General features: G+C 43.6%; 1 protein-coding gene across 2 annotated transcripts in view; it reads right to left on the bottom strand.

Moving 5' to 3' along the window:
* LOC135522592 (disks large-associated protein 1-like) overlaps positions 1-15,462 on the bottom strand; it is a 238,898-nt gene continuing 223,436 nt past the window's right edge. For both annotated transcript variants that reach the window (XM_064949012.1, XM_064949011.1), the window contains exons 10-13: positions 9,421-9,842; positions 5,015-5,106; positions 4,316-4,468; positions 1-2,891 (exon numbers count right to left, since the gene is read on the bottom strand). In XM_064949012.1, the coding sequence (XP_064805084.1) occupies positions 2,673-2,891; positions 4,316-4,468; positions 5,015-5,106; positions 9,421-9,842 (886 nt within the window). In that variant the 3' untranslated portion in view covers positions 1-2,672. The remainder of the gene's footprint in view (positions 2,892-4,315; positions 4,469-5,014; positions 5,107-9,420; positions 9,843-15,462) is intronic.

Consider the following 15,462-nt stretch of genomic DNA (forward strand, 5'->3'; position numbering starts at 1 on the left):
TTAAACACTTTGTATTATTTTTATATTACTTTCAAGTGGTTGCGTGTCAGTTTGGATGCAGAGAAAATAATTCCCACTGTCGTTTGATAGAATAACAAAATAGCTTGTCATGTAGAACATTGGTAACACTTTACATTTAAAGATACCCGTAAAGTAAAGGAACATCGGCAGTAGGCGACTCTTTTTTAAACTTAAGGACAAATTGTATTATCAGCACAATATGATAAACAGAATGAAATAAGTTCAAAACGAAAAGAATGACATGAAGACATTTCAATTAGCTCATGTCGGCATGCGTATTATGTAGTCAGTCGTATGTTCTTCATACGTGCAGGCATATATCGTTCCGTTGAAAATGATAGGCAGGGCTTGTTTAGGTACGGACTAACAGTATGTCGATTCCGCTACGTTAATCAGAGGCTCCGTCCCAAATGGTACCCCATTCCCTACATAGTGCACTACTTTTGACCAGAGCTCTATAGGCCAAGGGTCAAAAGTATTGCATTATATAGGGAATGGGGTACCATTTAGGACACATCCATAGTGAAAAGAAAGGCCCGTTTGGACCTTGAAAAATAGGAAGCACTTCAGAAACAAGCAGGTAAACCCCATATACTCACATACACATTAGATACACACATACACCTGCACTCAAAGACACAGGCACGCACACTCACACGCACGCACACACTCGCACACTAAATGGGGCAGCAGGTAGCCTAGCGGTTAATAATGCTTGGCCAGTAACTGAATGGTTGCTGGTTTGAATCCCCAAGCTGACTACGTGGAAAATCTGTTTATCTGCCCTTGAGCAAGGCACCTAACCCTACATCCTCCTGTAAGTCGCTCTGGATAAGAGAGTCTGCTAAACTGTCAATCACCATTTTTATTCTGGCAGACCCTGATTTCAATGCACTGACCTCTCTCTGAGAGCTTGCCATGAGCCCATCTAACTCCATACCTGACTACCTGGCAGGATTAGCGTTGTCAACCCTAGAATCCTACCACATCTGAGGGTAGACAGACGGACGTGACCCTGTGACCTATAACCCCTAAAGTTCAGAATCATGCCACTGCTCCTGTAACTGGAAAGGCTGCATTTGGAGAAAAGGAAGAATAGTGTCATTGTCCGACACAGAGTTGATTTATTTATTCGATTTTTTTCCTCTACAAAGACCTGTATTGATTATTGGTAAATACTATGAATCCCAAGCTACAACTCTCATCCAAATCCCATTTTATAAAAGTTTTGGATTTTACAAATGAAAGTCATTTTTGCACATTGATATTATTGTCTACGTTGAACACCTTCGGACTGTGTTGATTCAGCTACTGCGCAAAGTCTCTCAGAGTACTCTGAAAGTACAATAACAAAATAGTGTGTGATAAATGTATGTTGCTCTAATAGAACATCTAGGTGTTCATAGGTGTTGGACTAAAATCATTGTATCAAACCATTAGTGTATACCCTTTTTCTTTGCATTTCATTGTTTTTTAAATATGGTGACTCACTAAAATGCTTATGTGTGTGATTTCATTGCCAAGTCATGTAGAGCCGCTGTTCCCTGGATTTCAATAATAAGGGGCGAAGTGACTAAGTGAAAATATTACTTAAATCGAAGTTAGGATTGAATCCTAATTGAAACATTTAAAACAGTTGTCTCGTATGTCTCCAGAAGGTTTTGGACATGTCTCAGGTGTTCTCCCTAACAATTCAAACAGGTTTAGGCAAGTTACCTCAAATGAGTGTACATCCATGCGTATGTGTGTGTGTGTGTGTGTGTGTGCGTGTGCGTGTGCATGTGTGTGTGTGTGTGTGTGTGTTGTGAACCCCGTGACAGTAGTATCCCACAGGGGGAAAGAGACTGAGTTTCCCTATTGTCTGCTGTTATTGTGCTGTGAGTCACAGTAGCAGCCTCACCCAGGGTCACCAGAGTAGAGAGGCTGGCTATGTCTCAAATAACTCCCTAGGTAGTTATTGTTTTTGTGCACGAGGTAGTGCACAAAAACAGTGCTCTATTTAAGAAGTAGGGTGTCATGTGGGACACAGTTGCTGTCTCAGGCTTTCTGACACCCAACAGGATTAGCTAGTGTGCCCTGACAGCACTCCGTCTAGACCCACTAGTACACTACCCCTCCCTCCGTAACTTTCCTTCTGTTCCAATGAATCAGAAACATTATACATTATGCCTCAATGCTGTGGTACTGGTATACCTGTTGTTTGGGTGACAACAGGTCACTTGGTTGGTGGAATATTGGTAAGAAGAGTTGACATCACAAGAAGAAACATCGCTGGGAGTGAGGAGTGGGGGGGGGCTACGTCAAAGCTGAAAGTTCAACGGAGAGGATCAAATGGAGAGGATAAAAATTCATAAATATACAGTATCCTCACTCAACTATAGAGCTGTGACCGTCCCCCCTCTTTTGTTGAAGTAAATAAAGATGTGATCATATTACAAGCACTCTACCCTCGCCATTCAGTGCTGAGTGTGCCTGTGTGGGTGTTTGCGTGCACCATTGTAGGTGCGTGTGTGTGTGTGTGTGTGTGTGTGTGTGTGTGTGTGTGTGTGTGTGTGTGTGTGTGTGTGTGTGTGTGTGTGTGTGTGTGTGTGTGTGTGTGTGTGTGTGTGTGTGTGTGTGTGGGAGGGTCTCTGTCTCTATCTGTGTGTGTCTCATAGTCTGGTCTGGGCCTCGGGGATGTAGATCTCAATACTGTCTGCTGTGCTCTCGGTGACAGAGCTCTGTCGGACCGCGAGGGCCCGCTTGGCAGCCAGCAGACGTTTGCGAGCCTCCAGCCGCTGTCTAACGGAGCTCTCCAGAGAACGGTCCCTGGCCAGGGGAGGGTGGCCCCTGTGGGGCTTCTTTGGCACTGGAGGGGCGAACCGTCTCTCCTGGATGGACGGGGGAGGACAAACAACTACAGTTAGAGGCCATCTTCTGTGCCTCTGCCAGTAGGGGCACAACGGCGGCCATTTTGTGTGGAGGTTAAAGAATGCATGACTGACATGACATCAGCAGTTTGTTGTAGCTTGCATGGTGTGAGAGCATGCAACAGGGTTCACGAGAGTGAGGTTACGGTTGGTGCCCACACAAAAATACTATAGCATACTATAAATACCATTGTATTTGTTGTAGTGTTTTTGCTGACTTTACTGTAGTATACTGTAGTATTTACTACAGCAGGAAAATAAAAGAGTAATTCATGTAGCATTTTTGCAGATTGTAGTATACTGTAGTATTTACTGTAGTGTTTTTGCAGACATTTCTGTAGTATTTAGTATAGTTTTCTTTAATTTAGAAGTGGAGACTTTCTCCTTCAGGAAATCTCCTTGAGAATTACAAAAAGAGCAAATTCCCATAACTTCTAGGTAGGTAGGACTGGGATCTGAATGGATAATTCAGAACCTCTGCTCTTTTCTATAACTTGTAGGGAATACAATATATGGTCTTTTCTTGGTATGTAGGTTTCTCACTTGTGGGTGGCATAAATTGCAATATTAGGGGAGGCGAATGGGCAGTGTATATGTAAATTAAATACCGTAGTATTTACTATATTTTAAAAAGATTACAGTTTTTGAGGAATGTAGAGTTTTTGCGTATATTATGGTAGTATTTACTACAGTGTTTTTTTTGTGTGGATAATACTGTCGTATTTACTCTAGTATTATACAGTATACTACAGCATTCTATAGTAAGTACTACACATTATCAAGGGATACTACAGTGTGTAATATTGTATTCTACAGTATACTACAGTTTACTACAGATTTCTACAGTAAGTACTGTGGTATTCTATAGTAAACTGTTGTATTTTTTCATGTGGGCGGTGATGGCTGAGGCCATTTTGTGAGAGTACGCAGGCAGAAGGTAGGCGTGGGGTGTGCGTGGGGTAAGAGTGGCCAGCAAGGTCAGCGAGGCCCGACGGTGCATGGCAGGAAGAGTGACTTCTCAACAATCCAGCTCACTGTCAACAACAAAAACAAAAAAATAAAAAAATAAAAACACACAGCAGACATGCAGTCACGTCAGGCAGGTTATCACACAACATTCCAACAATCCTTTTACATGCATTACAACACCTTATGCTACATTGAACTAAAATCTACGTACGTTAATCATATTCAGCAACAATGAAAGTAGAAGCATCCAGGACAAAAACACCATTCCATTGTATTGGATTACGTCCAGACTTAAAGGGATAGGTCACCCAATTACAACATTGCTTACATTATAAACAATATTGCATTTTGTAACTTGAGGGAACTATCCCTTTAAGGTGGATCTGGCCTATAGGGTCTACTACATTGAGTGGTACCTTTATCACAGGGGGGTCCAGGGGTCTCCAGTTGTTGGCTTTGAGTTGGTGCAGCTCATCAAACTTTAGGCTGATGTTTTCGATGGACAGCTGCAGCATGTCCCAGAAACCAGCCAGATCCTGGGAGATGGGCCTGGGGTTGGCATTGGGGTTCTGACAGACACACACACACGCACGCGCACCCACACAGACACAAACACACACACACACACGCATGTACGCACCCACACACACCCACACACACACACACGCATGTACGCACCCACACACACACACACACACACACACGCACCCACACAGACACACGCACACACACACACACACACACACACACACACACACACACACACACACACACACACACACACACACACACACACACACACACACACACACACACACACACACACAAACTCAGTCAGGACAGGGTTGTAACCACTCTCATTTCCCCATCCGTATGTCATCAGCATACTGGTCTGGGACTATTTCACCTTGTATCTCCACACTTCAAGGTCAGTATGCTTTGAGCGGTGCTCGACTAGAATCCTATTTAGAATTTGCAACCATAGCGGTGTTTTGTTTGACACTCAGGGTCAATTATAAGCTTGTATAGATCATCTCATTATGTGACAGTTGGCAATGAAGGGCCTGCTGACGCAGTAGAGTGATTTAAGATTGGTGTGTATGTGTATTACATACCAGGTTCTCCTCACACAGCTCCCGAAACTGCTGGAACTTCTGAGACATGAGCAGCTGGGCGCTGCCTACTGCACTGCGGATCTTCCCCAGGACTGCGGAAAGTCACACACACACACGCACACACACACACACACACACACACACACACACACACACACACACACACACACACACACACACACACACACACACACACACACACACACACACACACACACACACACACACACACACACACACACACACACACACACACACACACACACACACACACACACACACACACACACACACACACACACACACACAGACATCAATCTTAAGTGAAATAACCTTGGAGTCTCACAGACTTTGCCTTTGATGAGTGCAAGGCTATAAATATGTGGAGAGTGGGAACTGGGGACCTAAGCTGTGAGTTTAGATGAAAGGGGGAGTGTTTATCCTACACATCAAATAAACAACGCCCCCTCCATGCTTTGAGAGTGGGGGACTTCTGAACCAGCCGTCTCAATACACAACCTCGACTTACATGTCAGTGGGAGGAAATTCACTGCAGAATCCCTACACAAGGGCTGATCAGCAGACGTGTCAAAGTTCACCACCCTCACATAACGCTGTGTTCTCCCCATCAGAAATAATGCATTAGCCTTTCCTGCAGTCAAATTACCAAAGCGCCCTCTAATGGCCTCATGGGTGGAATGTTATTATTATTTCTCGTAATTTCGTAATTAATCCACATTTTTCATTATTTTCTGTACTTTTTTGTTATATTTCAGTCTTCTGTGGTGCACACTGAACAAAAATATAAACGCAACATACAACAATTTCAAAGATTTTGCTGAGTTACAGATATAAGGAAATCAGTCAATTTAAATACATGTTACGCCCTAATCTATGGATTCCACATGACTGGGAATACAGATATCCATATGTTGGTCACAGATATCTTACAAAAAAAAGGTAGGGGTGTAACGGGTGTGAAACGGCTAGCTTAGTTAGCGGTGGTGCGCACTCAATAGCGTTTCAATCGGTGACGTCACTTGCTCTGAGACCTTGAAGTAGTTGTTCCCCTTGCTCTGCAATGGCCATGGCTTTTGTGGAACGATGGGTAAGGATGCTTCGTGGGTAAGGTTTTTTTATTTTTATTTAAAAAATGTTACCCCCTTTTTCTCCCCAATTTCATGGTGTCCAATTGTTGTAGTAGCTACTATCTTGTCTCATCGCTACAACTCCCATACGGGCTAGGGAGAGACGAAGGTTGAAAGTCATGCGTCCTCCGATACACAACCCAACCTAGCCGCACTGCTTCTTAACCCAGCGCGCATCCAACCCGGAAGCCAGCCGCACCAATGTGTTGGAGGAAACACCGTGCACCTGGCAACCTTGGTTAGCGCGCACTGCGCCCGGCCCGCCACAGGGGTCGCTGGTGCGCGATGAGACAAAGACATACCTACCGACCGACCAAGCCCTCCCTAACACGGACGATGCTAGGACAATTGTGCGTCGCCCCATGGACCTCCCGTTCACGGCCGGTTACGACAGAGCCTGGGCGTGAACCCAGAGTCTCTGATGGCACAGCTGGCGCTGCAGTACAGCGCCCTTAACCACTGCGCCGACTGTTGTTGATGTGTGCAGAGGGTCCCTGTTTCACGCCGGGTATGGAGGGTGTGATCTGGTGTGACCACTATATGCTTCTAGGCGGCACAACACGATCTCCTTCACATAGTTGATCAGGCTGATCAGGCTGTTGATGTTAGCCTGTGGAATGTTGTCCCACTCCTCTTCAATGGATGTGCAAAGTTGCTGGATATTGGTGGGAAGTGGAAGACATTGTCTTACACGTTGATCCAGAGCATCCCAAACATGCTCAATGGGTGACATGTCTGGTGAGTATGCAGGCCAGAACTGGGACATTTTCAGTTTCCAGGAATTGTGTACAGATTCTTGCAAAATGGGGCTGTGGATTATCATGCTGAAACATGAGTTGATGGCGGAAGATGAATGGCACGACAATGGGCCTCAGGATCTCTGTATCTCTGTGCATTCAAATTGCCATTGATAATATGCAATTGTGTTCGTTATGCTTAGCTTATGCCTGTCCATACCCTAACCCCACCGCTACCATGGGGCACTCTGTTCACAACGTTGTGATGAAATACACGCTATCTGCTATCTGCCCGGTAAAGTTGAAACCCGGGATTCATCTGTGGAGATCACAATTCTCCAGTTTGCCAATGGCCATCGAACGTGAACATTTGCCCACTGAAGTCGGTTACGTCAAGGTCAAGACCCTGGTGAGGACGATAAATACAGATGAGCTTTCCTTAGATGGTTTCTGGCAGTTTGTGCAGAAATTCTTTGGTTGTGCAAACCCACAGTTTCATCAGCTGTCTGGTGGCTGGCCTCAGACAATCCCGCAGGTGAAGAAGCCGGATGTGGCTTGTAGAATTGTATTGCAGAGGCAGTTGCAGTGCGTTCTGTGTGATTTATTGCCCCAGCACAATGTGCAATTTTGTAATGATCATGCTGTTTAATCAGCTCTTGACATGCCACACCTGTCAGGTGGATGGACTATATTGTCAAAGGAGAAATGCTCACTCGAGACGGATGTAAAGAAATTTGTGCACAAAACTTTAGAAAACTGCGCATTTCTGGGATCTTTTATTTCAACTAATAAACGCAACATGGTATCAACACCTTACATGTTGCATTTACATTTTTGTTCAGTATATACATATACTATTGGGATGCAAACTCAAAATGTAATGCATTTCAACTGAAATGTCTGAATGTCTGAAATATCTGAAATGGTTCAAAGAGTCTCATTTTTTTTAAAGCCCATAACTATGTGTGTAGTGTGTACTTGCTTTTGTTTCAAAGTAGATTTGTTTAATTAAGACTACCAAGAAACACTGTGTGTGACCCTGATTTAGCCCAATGCAGTACAAGTCTAAATGAAGAAAACATTTATGTCACTAGGGACAAATCTAAGGAGTAGTATTCTAGTTGTACAAAGGCTACCACATTGGGCTATTCTGAGAATGCACCCCAAATGGCACCCTATTCCCTATTAGAGTATTAATTTTAACCAGAACCCTACAGTACCCTATTCCCCCTGGTCAAAAGAAAGTAAACAGGGTGTTCTTTTTTGATGCAGACAGTGTCAGTGTAGGGCTGCCAATCTGGAGCTATGGTGCTGGCAGTAGCCTTGAACGATGTCATTAAGTGAGTTTGAGAATGAAAACCCCTATTGAGCGTGGCTGTGAAAGGCCATTTTACTGTACAGCACAGATGTGTGGCGGGACCCAGCTGGCTCCCTATTGATAACTATGCCTGGTAAGTCGGCAGAGGAGATAGCAGGCAACAAGCAGGTAGTGTGGCCAGCTGCCATGAATACCCAGCGTGTTCCAAATGGCACCCTATTCCCTATGTAGTGCACTACGTTTGAACTGAGCCCTATTGGGCCTCGGTCAAAAGTAGTGCATTATCTTGGGAATAGGGTGCCATTTGGTACTCAGGCAACTTCACTCCGTCTACTAAGTCTGTTGGGTCATTTGGAGGACACAGACATAGAGAGGGAAGGAGGGAAAAAACGTAGGGATACAGAGAGAGGGAAAACAATGGATATAACCAGTGGTGGAAAAAATACTCAATTATCAGACTTGAGTAAAAGTAAAGATAACTTAATAGAAAATGACTCAAGTAAAAGTGAATCACCCAGTAAAATGCTACTTGAGTAAAAGTCTAAAAGTATTTGGTTTTAAATATACTTAAGTATCAAAAGTAAATGGAATTACTAAAATGTACATAAGTATCAAAAGTAAAAGTATAAACCATTTCAAATTCCTTACATCAAGCAAAGGAGACGGCACAATTTTCTTCTTTTTTTGACGGATCGTCAGAGGCACGCTCCAACACTTAAGACATATTTATAAACTAAGCATTTGTGTTTAGTGAGTCCATCAGATCAGAGGCAGAAGAAATGACCAGGGATGTTCTCTTGATAAGTATGTGAATTGGACCATTTTCCTGTCAAAACGTAACAAGTCATTTTGGGTGTCAGGGAAATGTATGGAGTAAAAAGTACATTATTTTCATTAGAAATGTAGTGACATAAAAGTAAAAGTTGGCAAAAATATAAATAGTAAATTAAAGTACAGATACCACAAAAACTACTTAAGTAGTACTTTAAAGTATTTTTACTTAAGTACTTTACACCACTGGATATAACCTTCACACACCATGCACCAACATCACCAAAAAGCACAAATGCAGAGAAGTGTTAGTGATCCTACTGAACCCCAACCTAACTTCTGCACCAGTTTCCACATATTCAGCGGAATGTTCTCGAGTTGAAGTTGTTTTGTATGTACATCTGTACGTGCAGGTGTGTAGCCACCACTCACTCTCGTCCGGCAGCTCGTTCTCCATCTCTTCCTGCTCCATCTGTCTGCACCAGCCCTCCATGCGCTCCATCTCAGCCTGCAGCAGCTTGAGGAACCAGCGCCCATCCCTGGGACACAACGACCCCCTCCCCTCCACCACCTCCATTGGGCCCTCCACTTGGTCCATCCAGGGGTCGGGTGGGGGCAGGATGGATGGGTCGACACCCACCTCGCCGTACTCCTCCACAGTCAGGGCGTGGTAGTGGTTGCCCGAGCCCTGGATGGAGACGGTGGAGGTGGCGGAGTCCCGGGAGTACTGGCGGGGCATGGTGGCCGAGTGGCGCATCGCCATCTCTGGAGCGTCGATGGGATAGTAGTCAGGGTCGTCTAGGTCGGCCTGGACCGCCGTGGTCACACTGTTGGACCTGGTCATCCTGCGGTAACTGGAGAGAGAACCACAGATCTGAGGTCAGATGTTAGAAAATGTGGGGCTAGTAGAAGACATGCAGGTGTAGTATATTAACACAGATCCCAGATCAGATCAGCCAGGTGTGGGGTGTTTGGGAGGAATGTCATGGGAGCGTTTGGTCACTTGGCTGATTCAGAGGCAATGGAGCGTGGTCTCATCAGTCCCCCTGTCCTGCTGCAGGGCTGAGTCTCATAGATAACACACATACTCACCCTCTGGGCCACACTGTACAGCTTGGGGTGAAGCTTTTGAATTGGTTCGGGAGGCTTTGTGCCCCTGTAAAACTCCCATTGCCATGTCTCTCGGAGCAACGTGCCAACACACTAGCACAAAGTCACACACTTGTACGCAAATAACATATTTTCAAAACACGCACACACACACACACACACACACACACACACACACACACACACACACACACACACACACACACACACACACACACACACACACACACACACACACACACACACACACACACACACACACACACTTGGCTGGTTCTATACAGCATCCCACCACCATCAGAGTGATGAATGAGAGGCCAGAGGCATGGTGAGTGATAGAGAGAGAGAGGTGCCAACTGAATGCACAATGAGTGGACAGTCAGCAAGCAGAGACACCAGCGGACTACAGCAGGACACACACACCAACACCCACACCCTCACTCACACACACACACACACACACACACACACACACACACACACACACACACACACACACACACACACACACACACACAGTACAGCACGGACACACCGGAATGACCTGCCCACAGGGTGACACACATACAGACCCAGAAGTCGCTCCATCCATCTGCCTCACATCTCCGGTCAGTCTCTGTTCCTTCACCCATTCATCTATTCCACCTCTGCACCATTCATCACGCTCTTCCGCGAACAGAGAACTAGAGGGGGAGGGGACCCCGGAGAGATCAAAGACACTCACAGTGGAGTTGTACCAGCCCTGGATATGTGTGTGTGTGTGTGTGTGTGTGTGTGTGTGTGTGTGTGTGTGTGTGTGTGTGTGTGTGTGTGTGTGTGTGTGTGTGTGTGTGCTTGCAGCAGTTAAAGAGTAGCTGTCCTCTGAGCAGGTGTGCAGTCATAATGATCTCATCCTGCTTTATAGCAGCTCCCTCCTAACAACTTCCTGTCTGTGTCAGGGCAGTGAGGGGTAAGGCCAAACACAACCCATATTGACTGACTGAGGAGAGGGAGGGAGCGAGAGATGTAGTGTTCACAGTCAGTCTCTCTGAGTGTTCACAGTCAGCCCACTGACACCCCTATCAGATCACAACAATATCACAGTCTACTTGAACAGAGCAATACTCAATCATGAGGCATCAAAGCCAAAGGAACTGAGTAATATTTAGAAATGCTATAGATGGAAGGAATGTAGTGTGGAAACCTACCAAAAAAAGATTTAAGCAACAACAAATTCAATCCCTTTTAGACAACTTCCTGGACAAAACGTTCCACTGTAATAGTGAAGGTCTAAACTTGGCAGTAAAAAATCTGAAAGGTATATTTGACCTCAGCTTCCCTATCAAATCTAAAAATGTCAAACAGAAAACCGCAGAAAATTAACAACAATGTCAATGGTTTGATGAAGAATGCAAAAACCTAAGAAAGAAATTGAGAAACCTGTCTAACCAAAGACATAGAGACCCAGAAAACCTCAGCCTACGACTTCACGATGGTGAATCACTAAAACAATATATAAATACACTATGGAAAAAGAAGGAACAGCACATAAGAAATCAGCTCAATGTAATTGAAGAATCAATAGACTCTAACCAAACATCAAATGAAGAGTTATCTATCCAAAACAGAGATGTATGGGTGTATGGGTAAACCACCTTCTCCAATCTTTTTGGCTCTATATTTTTAATTATTTAACTACGTAAGACAGTTAACTTCTTGGTAACAGGGGGGAGGTGTTGAGTAGCTTAGATGAATAAGGTGCCCAGAGTAAACTTACTGCTACCCTGTCACAGATGCTAATATATGCATATTATTAGTAGTATTGGCTAGAAAACACTCTGACGTTTCTAAAATTGCTTGAATAATGTCTGTGAGTATAACAGAACTCATATGGCAGGCGAAAACCTGAGAAAAATCCAACCAGGAAGTGGGAAATCTAAGGTTTGTAGTTTTTCAACTCTTTGCCATTCCAATATACAGTGTAAATGGGGTCATATTGCACTTTCTAAAGCTTCCACTAAATGTCAACAGTCTTTAGAACTTTGTTTGAGGCTTCTACTATGAAGGGGGGCTGAATGAGAGGGGATTGAGCCAGGTGTCTGGCAGAGTGCCACAGGCTCGTGACGTGCGGGGACGAGAGAGTTAGCTCTCGTTCCATTGCTTTTCTACAGACATAGGAATTCTCCGGTTGGAACATTATTGAAGATTTATGATAAAAACATCCTAAAGATTGATTCTATACTTAGTTTGACAAGTTTCTACGGGCTGTTACGGAACTTTTTGAACTTTTCGTCCGACGTTCGGCTGGACTTGAACGCGCGCTTTTGGCTTTGTTTACCAAACGCCCTAACAAAAGAAGATATTTGGACATAAATGATGAACTGTATCGAATAAAACAAACATTTATTGTGGAACTGGGATTCCTGGGAGTGCATTCTGAGGAAGATCATCAAAGGTAAGTGAATATTTATAATGTTATTTCTGACTAATGTTGACTACACAATATGACAGATATCATTTTGGCTGCTTTGTTGTCTGAATGTGGTACTCAGATTATTGCATGGTTTGCTTTTTCCATAAAGTTGTTTTGAAATCTGACACAGCGGTTGCATTAAGAACAAATTCTTATTTACAATGACGGCCTACCCCGACGCTGGGCCAATTGTGCGCCACCCTATGGGACTCCCAATCCCGGCCGGATGTGATGCAGCCTGGATTTGAACCAGGTACTGCAGTGACGCCTCTTGCACTGAGATGCAGTGTCTTAGACCACAAAGAATAAACTGCAAAAAACATATACATGATCAAATACACATCTTAGAATCAACTATTAAAGACTACCAGAAACCACTGGATTCTCCTATTACCTTGAATGAACTACAGGACAAAATAAAAACCCTCCAACCCAAAAAGGCCTATGGTGTTGATGGTATCCTCAATGAAATTACAAAATATATAGACAACCAATTTCAATTGTAACGGCGTTCTTTTGTTGTTGAAGGAGAGTCGGACCGAAATGCAGCGTGTAAGTTACTCATGTTTATTATGTGAAGACAAAACGAACGAACTATACACGAATAACTATAAATACAAAAAAACAACAAACCGAACGAAACCTAATACAGCCTGACTGGTGCAACCTACACAGAGACAGGAACAATCACCCACGAAATGCAAAGCAAAATCAGGCTACCTAAATACGGTTCCCAATCAGCGACAACGAGAAGCACCTGACTCCGATTGAGAACCGCCTCAGGCAGCCAACCTAATTAACACACACACACACCCCTAATCAACTACAATCCCAACTACTACAAACCCCAATATGAAACTACAATACATAATAAACCCATGTCACACCCTGGTCTGACTAACTAATAAACTAAAACACACAATACTAAGACCAAGGCGTGACATCAATTGGCTATATTTAAACTCGTTAACATCATCCTTAGCTCTGGCATCATTTGGAGACAAATTTGACCCCAATAACTACCGAGGAATATGCGTCAACAGCAACCTTGGGAAAATCCTTTGCATTATCATTAACAGCAGACTTGTACATTTCCTCAATGAAAACAATGTACTGAGAAAACGTCAAATTGGCTTCTTACCAAATTATCGTACCACAGACCACATATTCACCCAGCACACCCTAATTGAGAAACAAACAAACAAAACAAAGGCAAAGTCTTCTCATGCATCGTTGATTTAAAACAAATCAATTTGGCATGAGGGTCTGTTATGCAAATTGATGGAAAGTGGTGTTGGGGGAAAAACATACGACATTATAAAATCCATGTACACAAACAACAAGTCTGCGGTTAAAATTGGGAAAAACCACACACATTTTTTCCACAGGGCCGTTGGGTGAGACAGGGATGCAGCCCACCCTCTTCAACATATATATCAACGAATTGGCGAGGGCACTAGAACAGTCTGCAGCACCCAACTTCACCCTACTTCAATCTGAAGTCAAATGTCTACTGTTTGCTGATGATCTGGTGCTTCTGTCACCAACCAAGGAGGGCCTACAGCAACACCTAGATATTCTGCACAGATTCTGCCAGACCTGGGCCCTGACAGTAAATCTCAGTAAGACCAAAATAATGGTGTTCCAAAAAGGTCCAGTTGCCAGGACCACAAATACAAATTCCATCTAGACACCGTTACCCTAGAGCACACAAAAAACGATACATACCTTGGCCTAAACATCAGCTCCACAGGTAACTTCCACAAAGCTGTGAACGATCTGAGAGACAAGGCAAGAAGGGCATTCTATGCCATCAAAAGGAACAAATAAAATTCAACATACCAATTAGGATCTGGCTAAAAATACTTGAATCAGTCATAGAACCCATTGCCCTTTATGGCTGTGAGCTCTGGGGCCTGCTCACCAACCAAGAATTCACAAAATGGGACAAACACCAAATTGAGACTCTGCATGCAGAATTCTGCAAAAATATCCTATGTTTACAACGTAGAACACCAAATAATGCATGCAGAGCGGAATTAAGCCGATACCCACTAATTATCGAATCCAGAAAAGAGCTGTTAAATTCTACAACCACCTAAAAGGAAGCAAACCTTCCATAACAAAGCCATCACTTGGAGAAGAGTCCCCTAAGCAAGCTGGTCCTGGGGCTCTGTTCACAAACACACCCCACAGAGCCCCAGGACAGCAGCACAATTAGACCCAACCAAATCATGAGAAAACAAAAAGATAATTACTTGACACATTGGAAATAATTAACAAAAAAACAGAGCAAACTAGAATGCTATTTGGCCCTAAACAGAGAGTAAACTTAAGGAAAGCGTTGACTATGTACAGACTCAGTGAGCATAGCCTTGCTATTAAGAAAGGCCGCCGTAGGCAGACATGGCTCTCAAGAGAAGACAGGCTATATGCACACTGCCCACAAAATTAGGTGTAAACTGAGCTGCACTTCCTAACCTCCTGCCCAATGTATGACCATATTAGAGACACATATTTCCCTCAGTTTACATAGATCCACAAATGATTAGAAAACAACCATCATTTTGATGAACTCCCATATCTACTGGGTGAAATACCACAGTGTGCCATCACAGCAGCAAGACTTGTGACCTGTTGCCACAAGAAAAGGGCAACAAGTGAAGAACAAACGGCATTGTAAATACATCCCATATTTATGCTTTTTTATTTTCCCTTGTGTACTTTAACCGTTTGTACATTGTTACAACACTGTATATATACATAATATGACATTTGTAACGTCTTTATTCTTTTGAAACTTCTGTATGTGTAATGTTTACTGTTAATTTGTAATGTTTATTTCACTTTTGTATAATATCTACCACACTTGCTTTGGCAATGTTAACACATGTTTCCCATGCCAATGATGC

This window comes from Oncorhynchus masou, chromosome 30 (assembly GCF_036934945.1).
Source record: "Oncorhynchus masou masou isolate Uvic2021 chromosome 30, UVic_Omas_1.1, whole genome shotgun sequence".
Classification (NCBI taxonomy): domain Eukaryota; kingdom Metazoa; phylum Chordata; class Actinopteri; order Salmoniformes; family Salmonidae; genus Oncorhynchus; species Oncorhynchus masou.